This window comes from Myodes glareolus, chromosome 6 (genome assembly GCF_982192425.1).
Source record: "Myodes glareolus chromosome 6, mMyoGla1.1, whole genome shotgun sequence".
In the NCBI taxonomy this organism is placed as follows: domain Eukaryota; kingdom Metazoa; phylum Chordata; class Mammalia; order Rodentia; family Cricetidae; genus Myodes; species Myodes glareolus.
Window position 1 is genome coordinate 41,455,633 of NC_142031.1, and position 13,079 is coordinate 41,468,711.

The 13,079-nt window shown below is 31.8% G+C and overlaps 2 protein-coding genes across 2 annotated transcripts; one reads left to right on the forward strand and one right to left on the reverse strand.

The window, feature by feature from the left end:
* Window positions 1-1,763: 1,763 nt before the first annotated feature.
* Window positions 1,764-12,472, forward strand: LOC125408001 (olfactory receptor 5T9-like). Its single transcript, XM_085690077.2, has 2 exons — window positions 1,764-1,797; window positions 11,547-12,472. Exons 1-2 carry the CDS (start codon window positions 1,785-1,787, stop codon window positions 12,470-12,472), a joined length of 939 nt encoding a protein of 312 aa, XP_085546203.2. The 5' UTR covers window positions 1,764-1,784.
* LOC125408060 (olfactory receptor 5T18-like) lies at window positions 2,263-3,189 on the reverse strand. Its single transcript, XM_048446154.3, has one exon. The coding sequence runs from the start codon at window positions 3,187-3,189 to the stop codon at window positions 2,263-2,265; it is 927 nt and encodes a 308-aa protein (XP_048302111.3).
* Window positions 12,473-13,079: the final 607 nt, after the last annotated feature.

Consider the following 13,079-nt stretch of genomic DNA (forward strand, 5'->3'; position numbering starts at 1 on the left):
AGGGTTGAGGCAGAGACTGGAGCAGAGAAAAATGTAGAGCTCAATAAAAATCAATAAAACAACAACAAAAAAAATGGAACGTAAAGAATAAAGAAACCTTTAATTGATCCATAACCTCCTTATAGACATTCCAATTCCAGATACATAAATGTAAATGCACACATATTCATATACAAATTTCAAGAAGGAAAAATAAAATTTAAGAAAAGAAAACAATGGTAATAATAATGATAATAAAGTAATCTGCAAAGTAAGAAAGGAAGAATAGAGGGACAAAGACCATGTATAGATAGCACATTTACCTCAAATACAGTAGAAGAAGGTGTCCTTGCTAAAGAAATGACATCTATTTAAGATGAGGAAGAGTTAAATGATCTTTTTCTGTACTTTTATCCTTGGACGTGGACAATAAAGGACTATTTCTTTTTTCTTTTCCTTTCTTTTTCTTTATTGTTTTTTTAAGGCAGGGTGTAGATTTGGTGCCTGTCGTGGAACTAATTCTTGTAGACCAAGCTGGCCTCAAACTAACTAGGAGATTTGCTTGTCGCTGTCTCTGAGTGCTGGAATTAAAGGTGTGTAACACCACTGCCCAACTTGGATAATGCCATTTCTAAGAACCTCATGAGAGTGGTAGGTATCAAAAGAAAACCCAGGTGTAACTGTTGTAGTGTAAAGACTACAGACAGTGCATAGAAGTGGGAAGAGGATTATTCAAGGATAGGTAAACTCTACCATGAGTTGTATTTTACACAATCATGTTTTAATTTTGAGGTTCTTTAATTTCATATAAATCTGACAAATATTAACAGCTAATTTTCTTGACTCTGAGCAATTAAAGACTGAGATTTATGTTCTCCATAATAGAGTGAAGAAAACATTCATACCTTTGAAGATTAAAATTAGCAGAAATATTATCTGTGTTGAAACCAACATTATGATTAAATTGCTATGATTTCTAGAAAATATTTAAGTGGAGGCTTTGAGGTCAACTTTGTGGTGAAGGCTTTGATTACAATCCATAAAGTCCTAGGTATATCCTTTTGTTTGCTGGAAAGGACGGGGAGTAGAGAATGAAATGGAGTAAGACGCCAATACTTCATGAATGTGATTAGGTTAATCAGATACAACCATGGCATTGTATAGAGTTTTAACCCTGAGAACCTAAAATATTTCACCAGTGGAGAGGCAAGTTAATTTTTTGAAATTATGGAACACAAGAATATATATCATATAACTACAAATATATTCACACACACAATAGGAATTACTGTTGAAACTAAATGTCTAGTGCTTCAGAATATCTCAGAATGTAGAGAAATCGTCTTTTAAAACGTAATTAGCTATAATGAAGTGTTTTCATTGTTGTTAATCCAATAGGCTTATTATCTTCATATGGACAAATTCAGAAAGAGATAGATCTAGTGGAAAGCAAAAATAAAGATGACAAGAAAACAATCTCATAAAAATCTGCAACAATCCGCAGAGAAACACCTAAGAGCAATTTAATTCTGAAAACTTTTGGTTTTAAATATATAAGATCCAGACATAGAAAATAAATAAGCATTTGTTTATTTGGTGGCTGCTTTTGTCTGTTTGTTTGCTTGCTTGTTTTTATCTTTGGATGGTTTGTTTTTTTACTTTTGTTTCTTGTATAAGCCAGGTGCTTCATGGTGTATTATTACGATAGTAATATTAAACTACTATGATCAATTTGACAGATTTGCATGGGGTTGTGTCTGGAATATTTGTTTGTACAAATACAAACAAATGCCACAGCTTTAGATATGCAAATACCATGTAAAAAGTTGATTGTGGTCATTATTTCAATTTTATAAATGAATATGTAACAATAATGAGTAATTTAAATGGTAATTATTAACCTAAAATAATGGAATGTAACATTCATCAAAAATGAGACAATGACGTGGTGGTAGATTATTCAGTTTGTAAAGTGTTTGCTATGCAAGGATGAGGATTGTGTTTGTATCCCTAGAACATACTATAGTCAAGGATGAAAACACAAATTTGTAATCACAATGCTTAAAGTGAGATGAATAATGAAGATGGGAACATAACCCTTAATTTGTAGATCAGTTTACGTGCTATGAGAAGTGACAAGCAACAATGATTTTATGTTTGACTGTATTTTTAAAAAATGCTGAACCAATATAATGGAAAATAAGTAAGAAATATATATCAAAATTGCATAAAAGCTTGTCATAAAGAGACATTGAAAATTTGTTTTATTTTTTAATTTAATGTTTAATATGAAATTTTTCTCAAAACTCTTTTCATTGCCTCTTTTACATCTTTGTTTCGCAGACTGTAGATGATGGGGTTAAGCATTGGAATTCCAATCGTGTAAAATGTTGACACTATCATGTCATACTCTGAGGAATAGTTGGAACTGGGTCTTACATACATGAAGAGGCTTGTGCCATAAGAAATTGACACAGCAGTGAGGTGAGCTCCACATGTAGAGAACACTTTCCTCCTCCCTTCAGCTGAATTCATTTTAAGAATTGTCAAGAAAATAAAAGCATAGGAGACCAGAATTATCAGGATGGTGACTAGTTCTATGGAACTCACAAAGAAGAAGAGCAGGAGCTCATTTACATAAGTTTCAGAGCAGGAAATAGCAAGTAGAGGAGGTATATCACAAAATATATGTCTAATTTCATTGGAACGACAGAAAGACATTCTGAAAGTGGCCACTGTGTGGATAACAGCATGCAGAATTCCACCAGCATAGCAAGCAATAATTAGTGACATATAGACTCTAGGAGACATGCTCACTGCATACATAAGTGGGCTGTGAATGGCTACATAGCGGTCATAAGCCATTGCTGCTAAAAGAAAGCATTCTGTTGTTCCAAATGTAACAGCAAAGAACATCTGTGTTGCACACCCATGGAATGAAATGACTTTGTTTTTTGACATAAAACCCACTAACATATTTGGCGTGATATCTGAGGAATAGCAGGCATCCACAAAAGATAATGCACTGAGGAGGCAGTACATGGGGTTATGGAGTTGGGTATCTCCAAAGACTAAAATAATTAGTCCTACATTTCCTATTAGAGTTAAAAGATAAATTCCTAGGAAGAGAAAAAAGAGAATGATCTGCAGCTCAGTGTTGTCAGTGAGTCCCTTGAGAATAAATGCAGTAACTTCTGTGATGTTCTTCATGTCAAAATTTTATGAAGCAATATTGAAGATACTCCTTTTCCTATTCACAGTCCTATGAAAACAACAGAAAGTAATTTGAGACAATGAATATATATCATGTCTTCATATACTTGATGATCTAGAAGAAAATGGCTACCTGGTGGTATATTTATATGTGCCATTTACACACAATGAAATAGAAGGTACTATTGTTTTGTATTGTGGAGATGGACTCATTAATTAAAGTTCTACTGGGAGAATGCAACCATCACTAAAATTTAAATGACATTCTTCACAGACTATTATAAAACAATTAAAAATTCAGATGAATAACAAAAGCCTCTCTCTGAACAGTACAAAAAATGTTCTCAAAGAAACATTTGTGAAGTTATCACAATAAATGATCTTAAACTATATTAAAAACCTATAGTATCAAAGACAGTGTGTACCACAACAACATACATATGCAAACCAATAGAATAGAGATACAGAAAAATTGTATATATATATATAATTGTAAATCTTGAAAAAGAAATATATGAATTAAGAGGTTAAATAGTTCTGTTCATCAAAAGAAATAATCATCAGAATGAAGAATATCTATGTCCTGGAGAAGTCTTATATTTGCTCACTGTTTGTCACAGAAGGGATTTTTAATAACTAGCAATTATACAGAACTTCCATAATGAAATGTCAACAAATCAAGCTATTCAAACAAAAAGTTGGCCAAACACAGGATAGACAGTCCTCAAAGACAGAAAAATAAATAAACAAAAATTAGTTAAAATACTTTTCAACCTTCTTAGGCCAGAAAGAAGATGCAAATTGCATTGATTTGAGATTTTGTCTCAACAGAGTTGGGTGACTATCAGCAACAAAACAAAACACATCAGGTACTAGAGAAATACTTAAAACACCCAGTGGGTGTAGAAGCACATGCAGCCACTATGGAAATCTGTATGAAGTTTCAGAAAAAGGTGACGGTTGCCTGCAATATAATCAAGTACATTCCATTCATGCTCCTACATCTCAAAGAGCTCCAGGTCCTACCATGGAGATAATTGAACATTCATGTGTCTTGATTTACTATTGATAAAAGCTAAGAAATGGAGCCTGTCTAGATTTACATTAGCATATGGAAGAATAAAGAAAATATGGTGCATATACGGAACAATATTGTTTTCTGTCATAACTAAAAGTGAAATCATATGTGAGATACGGAGGGACAATGAGATGAGTATGTTCATCAAAATGAACTATATTTTGCAAGGTGAATACTAATATTTGTTTTCAAACTCATAACTTGGATTTAGATCCAATTTTGTGTGTGTGTGTGTGTAACTGTGTCTGTGTGTATGTTTGTGTACCTAGAAAAGAATGCAAGTGACAAGAAAACATCAAAAGAGACTATTGAGATAACAAAGAAACCCAGAAACAGATAATTGCACGAAAATGTATTTGGAAATCCATGACATATGTCAATAGCACTTCTGTAAGAAAAGATAGGTGGTGAGATTGGCAAAGGCTGGGACAATTACAGTTTGTATACATGTAAACCTTAAAAAAGAACTCATGGGATTAAAATTACTCCTTAAAAAGAGTGATGGAAACATGATATCTACGATAAAATTATAACTTCATATAAATGGGTTTGTTTGCATGCACTTAAGTATGTATACATTTTTGTAATGATTTTTAAGCAGAATTTTGACCTAAATGTGCTAGCATAGATAAGGTAAAATCATGTTTTAAAAATAAATCATGAATAAATGGTTTTTTAGTGTAACCAGAAGTTACAAGAAATTGTCAGGTTTGCTGCTAAACAATTCAGTGAAATATCTATCTTAAGAGGTGAATATAGGATATTACAAATGAAAGTGTGTCTTAGTTTCATACTTCATGAACATAGTTCATGTATGCTGTTAGATGCTAGCCATGGTTTCTCTCAAAATGTGCTCCTCTTTAAAATATTAATATCTTTGAAAAACTAAATTATGTGATACTGGATGGCCAAGTATAATTACTGTTATATATTATATATTATGGAAGAAATATGCAAGGAGGTCCTGTAACACACCAGATGGTGTGATAAATCAAGATTAATATGAAATGAGCTTTTGGAAGGATATATACTAATTTGGAAATTATTTAACAATAGATCTCAAAAAATATGTATTAAAATGATGTCAAAAATATGTGAGCAAAAATCAAAATCATCTATCTAATTCTGCAACTATTCATAAACTATATTGATTATTAATATATTACAATCTCATTCTATCAGAATTAGATCCAATGTATTGCATATTATATTTTATTATTAATCTTATTCTCTATTTTTAGATTATTTATTGACGAACATAATTTTGAAAATGTGTAATATGCTGTTATTATCACCACCACCACCCCTGGGCACAGATCACCACTATTTACTTTGTTACATAACAGTGAATTCAAATTGTTTTGAGTTAATATAATTGCAAATATTGAGCTGTTGAGACATTGAGCTGCATCAGTCCTAAGGTAGGTCTATGTTTGTTGACCAGGAAGAATGCACAAGGAAAAGATGGAGATTTGTAAAATTAAAAAACATCCAATTCTTCAAGAATTTAATAATGTTTGATGTTGGTTGTACTATCGCTTGCCTGACATCTTAAGGCAAGAAAATTGATGTGAATGTGAAGTCATAATTGGCAGCATAGTGAGTAACAAGTAATACCCTGGACTACAAATACAAGGTAAATATTTAAAATGACTACAACCCATCATCAAAAGGTCAGCCTTGAAAACATACATACAGACTATGTGAGTTGTACTTATGTATATAGAAATATATCAGTATATATGTATATATACATACATATATATATATATGTAACAGCTATCAGTAAAAAAGAGGCCATAAACATTAAAAAGAACAAGGGAGGGGAGTTACCTTTCAGGGTTTTGGGTAGTAAAACAGAGGGAAAGAAATGATATAATTTCAAAAAAAAATAAAAGAATTTCAAAATGTTGCAACTCATATCTCTAAAACGCAACTTAAATAGGAAACAGAAAACTCAAAATTGCTTCATTATATAAATTGTATAAAATTTTTGTTCGTTCACAGAGGAGTTAAAGAGAACATTATTGTTGTTTTATTTGCATTTCTTAGATTATTGATACTAGAGAAGCATTAGCAAGAAGTAGTTAACCAAAATTGATTCTATATTATAGGAATATTCTTACTTTATTTCTCTAAGTATAGGTCCCCTGATAGCAAATAGATTGAGTGAGACCTTTTGATCCATTGTTTTCACTCTTTAAAAAGGAATAAAAACGCATATTTAATTTTGAGCTTTCTTATTTATACCCAAGTTCATAATCAATATTGTCTTGTATATTTCCCATAGTATCTTGATGTTTTTTACCCCTTAGATGAAATTTAATATGAGGTATGGATAAATATATTTTATTAATCCATAAAATAATCAGTAATTGAAAGGGTATCACATTATGTAAAATAGCCAAATTTGTGCAACAAAAACTTCTGATACTACAATGTAATTCTCAAAAAAAGTTCTTCAAGTGATCTAAAATTTCTCTTACCGGTGGAGTCAAAAAAATTCATGTTCATTGTGCAAACAATGTGGTTAACTTAGAATGTTTATATCTACTGAAACAAATGCTGATGATGCCCCAAGAGATGAGGCTGTGGGAATATATGCCAATTAGCTTCTGTTTGAAAATGCCAATGTGATGATGTATTTCATAATAAAATGTCTAATATCCCTTATTAGGAAATTAGAAAAACTCAATGGTTGTCATTATATTTAATACCTTAACATATAAATATATCTCTTTTTGAATGATAACATGGAAACTATTTGAAAAGGTTGGATTATTGGTAAGGATATCTTCAGAGATGGGAAACTCTGACATATCCTTGCAACTTTGTCATAAATTTGACTTATCTGAAACTTGATTTCTTTGCACTTGTAATACAAGATGTTTAATATTGTAATTAATTGGTAATTATGGTGTTCTAAAATTATGTACAAATCATGATTTTATTAAATATCTGATAACACAGTGAGTGAAAGAGTGCTTAGAGTTTTGTATGGTTGCATATAATATAAATATGATCAATTTCATCACTTTTACTCAATGTAATACTACAAGTATCCTAGTATTATATACAAAGCCAGCACATAATATCGTAGCAGTATACAATAATATAGTATACTATATAATATTGTATATGTATATTATATATTATTATATATGCATATTATATTATGTATGTATTATAGTATTTACATAATACACACATACTAGTAACTGTAGTCAAAGCAATCAGAAAAGACAGGGCAAAAGAGGCCAATAAAATTAGACAAGAATATGTACAAGAAACAAAACGCAGTGCAGTCTACAGAAATCAATAAATTTGCTGTGTTAGTACTAAATGATCAAATATAGATCCAGTCATAATACTTTTTAAAATGCTTAGATATAAATTTAAGTAAATCAATTAATTTGATGTGATTACCAGTGAAAGTTATTCCTTAAACATGCAACAAATGATATTCTCTTGGCTCATCTTAAATATTCTATGAACATTTTTAGTCAAGATCTCCATGATATTACAGGTAGTGGGACTTCAAGGATGTGTTTGAACCTCATGAGATGATATATAAGGTTTAAAGAGATAAACATAAACAAATATTTCTAAATTTTCCCAAAATGAGACCACAAGCTCAGGCAAATAGAAATAAAATGGTAATCTACAGATGAAACAAATATCCAACAAAATTTCTTTAAATAAAAATAAATGCCAATAATCCAAGAAATAATATATAGCTTAGGAACTGCTACTACGCCAAACTAAACGGCTGCATTATATCCAGTCACATTGACAATGAATTAATTTTTTTTTTTATACATCCTGGAGACTTTGTTTTCTAGGTGTTTTAGGTTTTAGTATTATATATGGAAAGGTTATTCTCTTTACATTTTTCAATACCTTAATGAGATAAAATTTGATCACATTTGCATAAGCTCATTTGTTCTGCTCCCTCTAAAGGGGTTTCTGTGAATGTTTTTTACTTAACTTTCAATCACTTTTTTGTTTCCTTCTTGCAGAGATCCAAGAATTATCGGATAATCAGACATGTGTCTCCTAAATACTGTGCATCATTATGTTTTCTTATATGTTTATATTTTATTTTGATATCTATATCATTTTCAAAATTTTTAACGAAATATCTATAGTTTTATATATATGTATATACACACACATACACACACACACACACACACATATATATATATATATATTTGAACACAGTAGATCCAAAATTAGATGTGACCTCATAGAAATAATGTGATTGACGATTGTATACAACAATCAGTACCATAATGTACTAGAACAATGCATATATTGACCTATTTTTTCTGTTAAATTATCATCAAGTTCATGGATTTATATATTAATGATTAATATGCATACGATAGCTCTTCCATTCAATATTTATGTAGCCATAACTCATAGTACTTGGAATTATAGCATGTCAAATATTAAATGAAATTTGTTAGTAGGCATTATTGGATGGCTATGAAAGTTGATTACAATTTATTATTGCCTGTTGTCTTAACATGAATATGTGTGCAAAATTTTAGACTAATAAAATAGCTTACATTTCCATGAAAATGAACTGGGTACCAGAGAATTTGTGCAAAAATCTAATTACTTTTGAATCTGTTAGTCTTCTCTGATTCATTGTATTCACTTTAGGATCATACTCATTTCTTTTCATAATGAAATATCACATCATAATATCCATTCTTGATTAATTTCTCTATCTAGCAATTCATTGCTCAAACGATCCCCTTGAGTACTTTGAAATCATAAAAAATCAACTGTGTACTCACTGTCCCCTAGAGAATCAGTGTTGTCTCTTCTGGAGACATTCTTCAGGCTTTAAGAAGAACCCAAGAGCCTGGTGTGAAAATCAGTCAGATACATATTCACTGCCTGCCCTCTCTAATTGAAAATACATTTCGAATGTAAGGCAAAATTTATTTTGTTAAGTTTTTAAACAAATTCTAATTTTGCATTTTAAACTAGAGAATATGTCTTAATGTGTAATTGTAGGGTGGGATTCTGCTCAGCACAATGTGATCTGACAAATGAGACATTTTTCTCCCAGAAAGCATAGGAACAATTGCCTGTTTACATGGGTCAAGAGAGTTATTAATTCATATTTTTTTTCATGATTTGATTGAGAAAATAACATTAGGAGTAGTAAAATTGTATGACTAATCCATAATTTGAAACATTATAGAATACAAAAAATAACATTTCCAACAAATATTAATCTAACTTATGTAGGTTTTGTTGAAGTTAAAGGATTTTAATGAATTTGAAAATATATTTATTCACTTTAAAACACTGATATAATGGTCAACCCAGTTTTTTAGCATCTTAATTATTTGTTTGTTTCCTTAATTTTATGTACTAATTAAGCTTAGTGACTTTGCTGTTTTGTAATGACTGTGAATTGTTCAGATTTACTACCTAGCTCTGTCTCAGTTTTCTTCTCAATGCTGAATGATGTGTTTTACAGACTATCCCACAGGAATCAGAAGACAATACGCACACAATATGCCATTCTGCTAGCATATTAGCTTAGGTGTTTTTTGCTGTCAGTATACTTTCTTCATTATCTTTTCATTTCTAAGTTATTAAAGAATGTATTCTGACAGAGAGTTGAGAATCTGATTTCACTTTTGTCTTAGAGATATGTTTATCTTTTGAGCACCTCTCTGGGGATATCAGGTAGATGTAACTAACAACAAATCCCCATTGCCTAAACTAACAATTCTCATGATCAGTGAATTGTATAGTGCAAGCCTTCCCTGACTGGCCCAAATGTAGTATAGGCTGATTTTTCTTTGATCAACAACTCCTGTGATAACTATATCAGGTAATGTGATATGGTATTTAAATCTGAGGATTTTGTTTATTGGATAAGAACTCTTGCCTATTCAGAGAGAAACCAGAAAATATTTCTGAAATAAATATACCTCATAATATATTCACTTTGCATGCATATCGGTCATTTTAATTGAGATTTCTGTTATTTATACTATCAGATAGAAAAAGAAATGTTATGAATGTGGCTCAATATGTCGAATCCTTGTATAACAAATATGAAACCCGCTGGGCAGTGGTGGCACATGCCTTTAATTCTAGCACTCAGGAGGCAGAAATAGGCAGCTCACTGAGTGATATCAAGGACAGATTGGTCTCCAAGGTCTAGTTCTCGGACAGCTCAGGTTATTATGCAGAGAAACTCTGTCTAAAAAAACAAACAAAAAAAGAACAAACAAAAACAAAACAAAACAACATAAACAAAACAAAACAACAAAAAATCATCTCAGTTTGAGACTCAGTATCACAGACAAACAGACATGATGGCAAATCCTTGTAATTCTACAGCTTCAGTGGTAGAAACAGAATGATGGGGCATTTGATGTCTTCCTTGACTATATATTGAGTTCAAGTCTGACGTGGCCTATATGAGGAACTTACACAATAAAGTAAAATAAAATAGTAAAGTATAGAATTTACAGAAGAAAACACCAAAAACCACACATAAGTGTGTTAAAATGCTTATTCTAAAAAGGAAAATGGAAAAACAAAAATCAGAATAAACTATCAGAATAACATTGAATCTGCCTTTATTTTCAAGTGAGATACACCTAATTTCTAGAATTGTTTATGTTCTATTACTCATCATTGCACCTTATGTCCTAATAGAATGAATTATCAAAAGAAAGGATTTGAAATACATTGCTTAAAAGGTGGCCTGAGTAAGTCTGAAATGTAAGACTATTGCATTTCCAAGTGTTTTGATAATGTTTTCTAAAAGATGTTCATGTTCTGCTGAGAAGATTCAATTCAGTCTCATTTTGGGTCATTGATTCCAATGCTAAGATCAAATCATTAAGGCACATCTTTCATTTAATTTTTTGTGTATCCAAATATATCTTTTTGGTTCCTGAATTTGAACACAATGTAATAAATATTAAAACTGGTAAATATATTAGGTTAAAAACTAAAATGATAAATAAATATAGTATTAGGTGATTTGGGGAACATGAAGTTAGCCAAAATAGAAAAAATAACTTCTTTAACTTTCTTAAACAGAGTAATGAATCGCCTCAGACTCAACTCCTACATTGCAGATGCTTCTACCAAGAACACGTCTCAATGATGCCTATCTAAATCATGAGCATGTGAATATGATTGGATATATACAGTTTTCACAGGATTCTGCCTTTCTAACATAATAACAAAAATATGTCAAGGATTTCATTTGATAATTATGTTCAAGTGAGCAATGTGACTGAGGTCACAGAGTTCATACTTACAGGCTTCACAAATAATAAGAACCTGCAACTGTTACTATTTCTTTTATTTCTTGCAATTTACATTTTTACTTTGATAGGTAACTTGGGATTGGTTTTGCTGGTAATTGGAAATCTGAGACTCCATAACCCCATGTACTATTTTCTAAGTGTTTTATCATTATTAGATGCCTGTTATTCAACAGTTGTCACACCAAAGATGCTGATCAATTTCCTTTCAAAAGATAAATCCATCTCCTATCCTGGGTGTGTAACACAGATGTTCCTCTTTGTTGCTTTCGGGAACACAGAATGCTTTCTCTTGGCAGCAATGGCTTACGACTGCTATGTAGCCATTTACAACCCACTTCTCTATGCAGTAAGCATGTCACCTAGAGTTTACCTGCCACTCATCATTGTATCCTATGTTGGGGGAATTATAAATGGTTCTGTCCACACAGGAGCCACTTTCAGTCTATCCTTTTGTGGATCCAATGAAATTAGACATGTCTTCTGTGATGTTCCTCCTCTCCTGGCTATTTCTTGTTCTGACACCCACATCAATCAGCTTCTTCTCTTCTACTATGTAGGGACTGTTGAGATCATCACTATTCTGATCGCTCTTGTTTCCTATGGCTTCATTCTCTTTGCCATTCTCATGATGAAGTCTGCTGAAGGGAGGAGCAAAGTTTTCTCCACATGTGGAGCTCACCTCACTGGAGTGTCCATCTATCACGGTACCATCATATTCATGTATGTGAGACCCAGTTCCAACTATGTCTTGGAGCATGACATGATTGTATCCATATTTTATATCATTATTATTCCTATGCTCAATCCCATCATCTATAGTCTGAGAAACAAAGACGTAAAGACTGCAATGAAAAAATTCTTTGAGAAAAATATTTTATGAAAAACTTTCACTTTTAACATTGAAGTAAGGTAAAAATAAGGCTCATTATTTACCCCTCAACTGTCCCTCACACTTCTCTTAGATCCAGGCAAACCTCTATTAACTTAAGTGTTTAATTTGTACTGGTCATGTGTTTATGTTTGTGAAGCTACTAATGGATGTCTGTGGCCCTAGCAAAACACATACCCTTAAAGAAAACTGAGACTCTCTGCATCAGAGATCATCAACTGCCGAAAGTTTCTCAACTAAGACTGAGGGCCTGTGAATCTCCTCTGCTTTCATGCCGATCTTCTGAAAACAAACAGAATTGCTATGAACTCATAAGTGCAGAGGTCCTGCTGTGTCCTGAGGATTTTGCTCTAGTTTACCTCTGCCTCTGGTTTCAACATTTTTTTAGCGTATTTTGTATTCCTGAGTCTTGAGGCAAGTGAGTGTAGTATAAAAGTGTCCCTTGTAGCTGAGCACTCAACAAACACATCTATGCACTTATCCTCTGGACCATGAAACTTATCTGATGAGATCTGAGAGTTGCACTAATTGATAGATGCAGTGATAGGAATTAATGGACAGTTTGATGCTGTCATTCTACCAAATTAATTGTAATAGG

Excerpts from the sequence above, each read along its gene's own strand:
- LOC125408060 (XM_048446154.3), bottom strand. The coding sequence starts at position 3,189 with ATGAAGAACATCACAGAAGTTACTGCATTTATTCTCAAGGGACTCACT.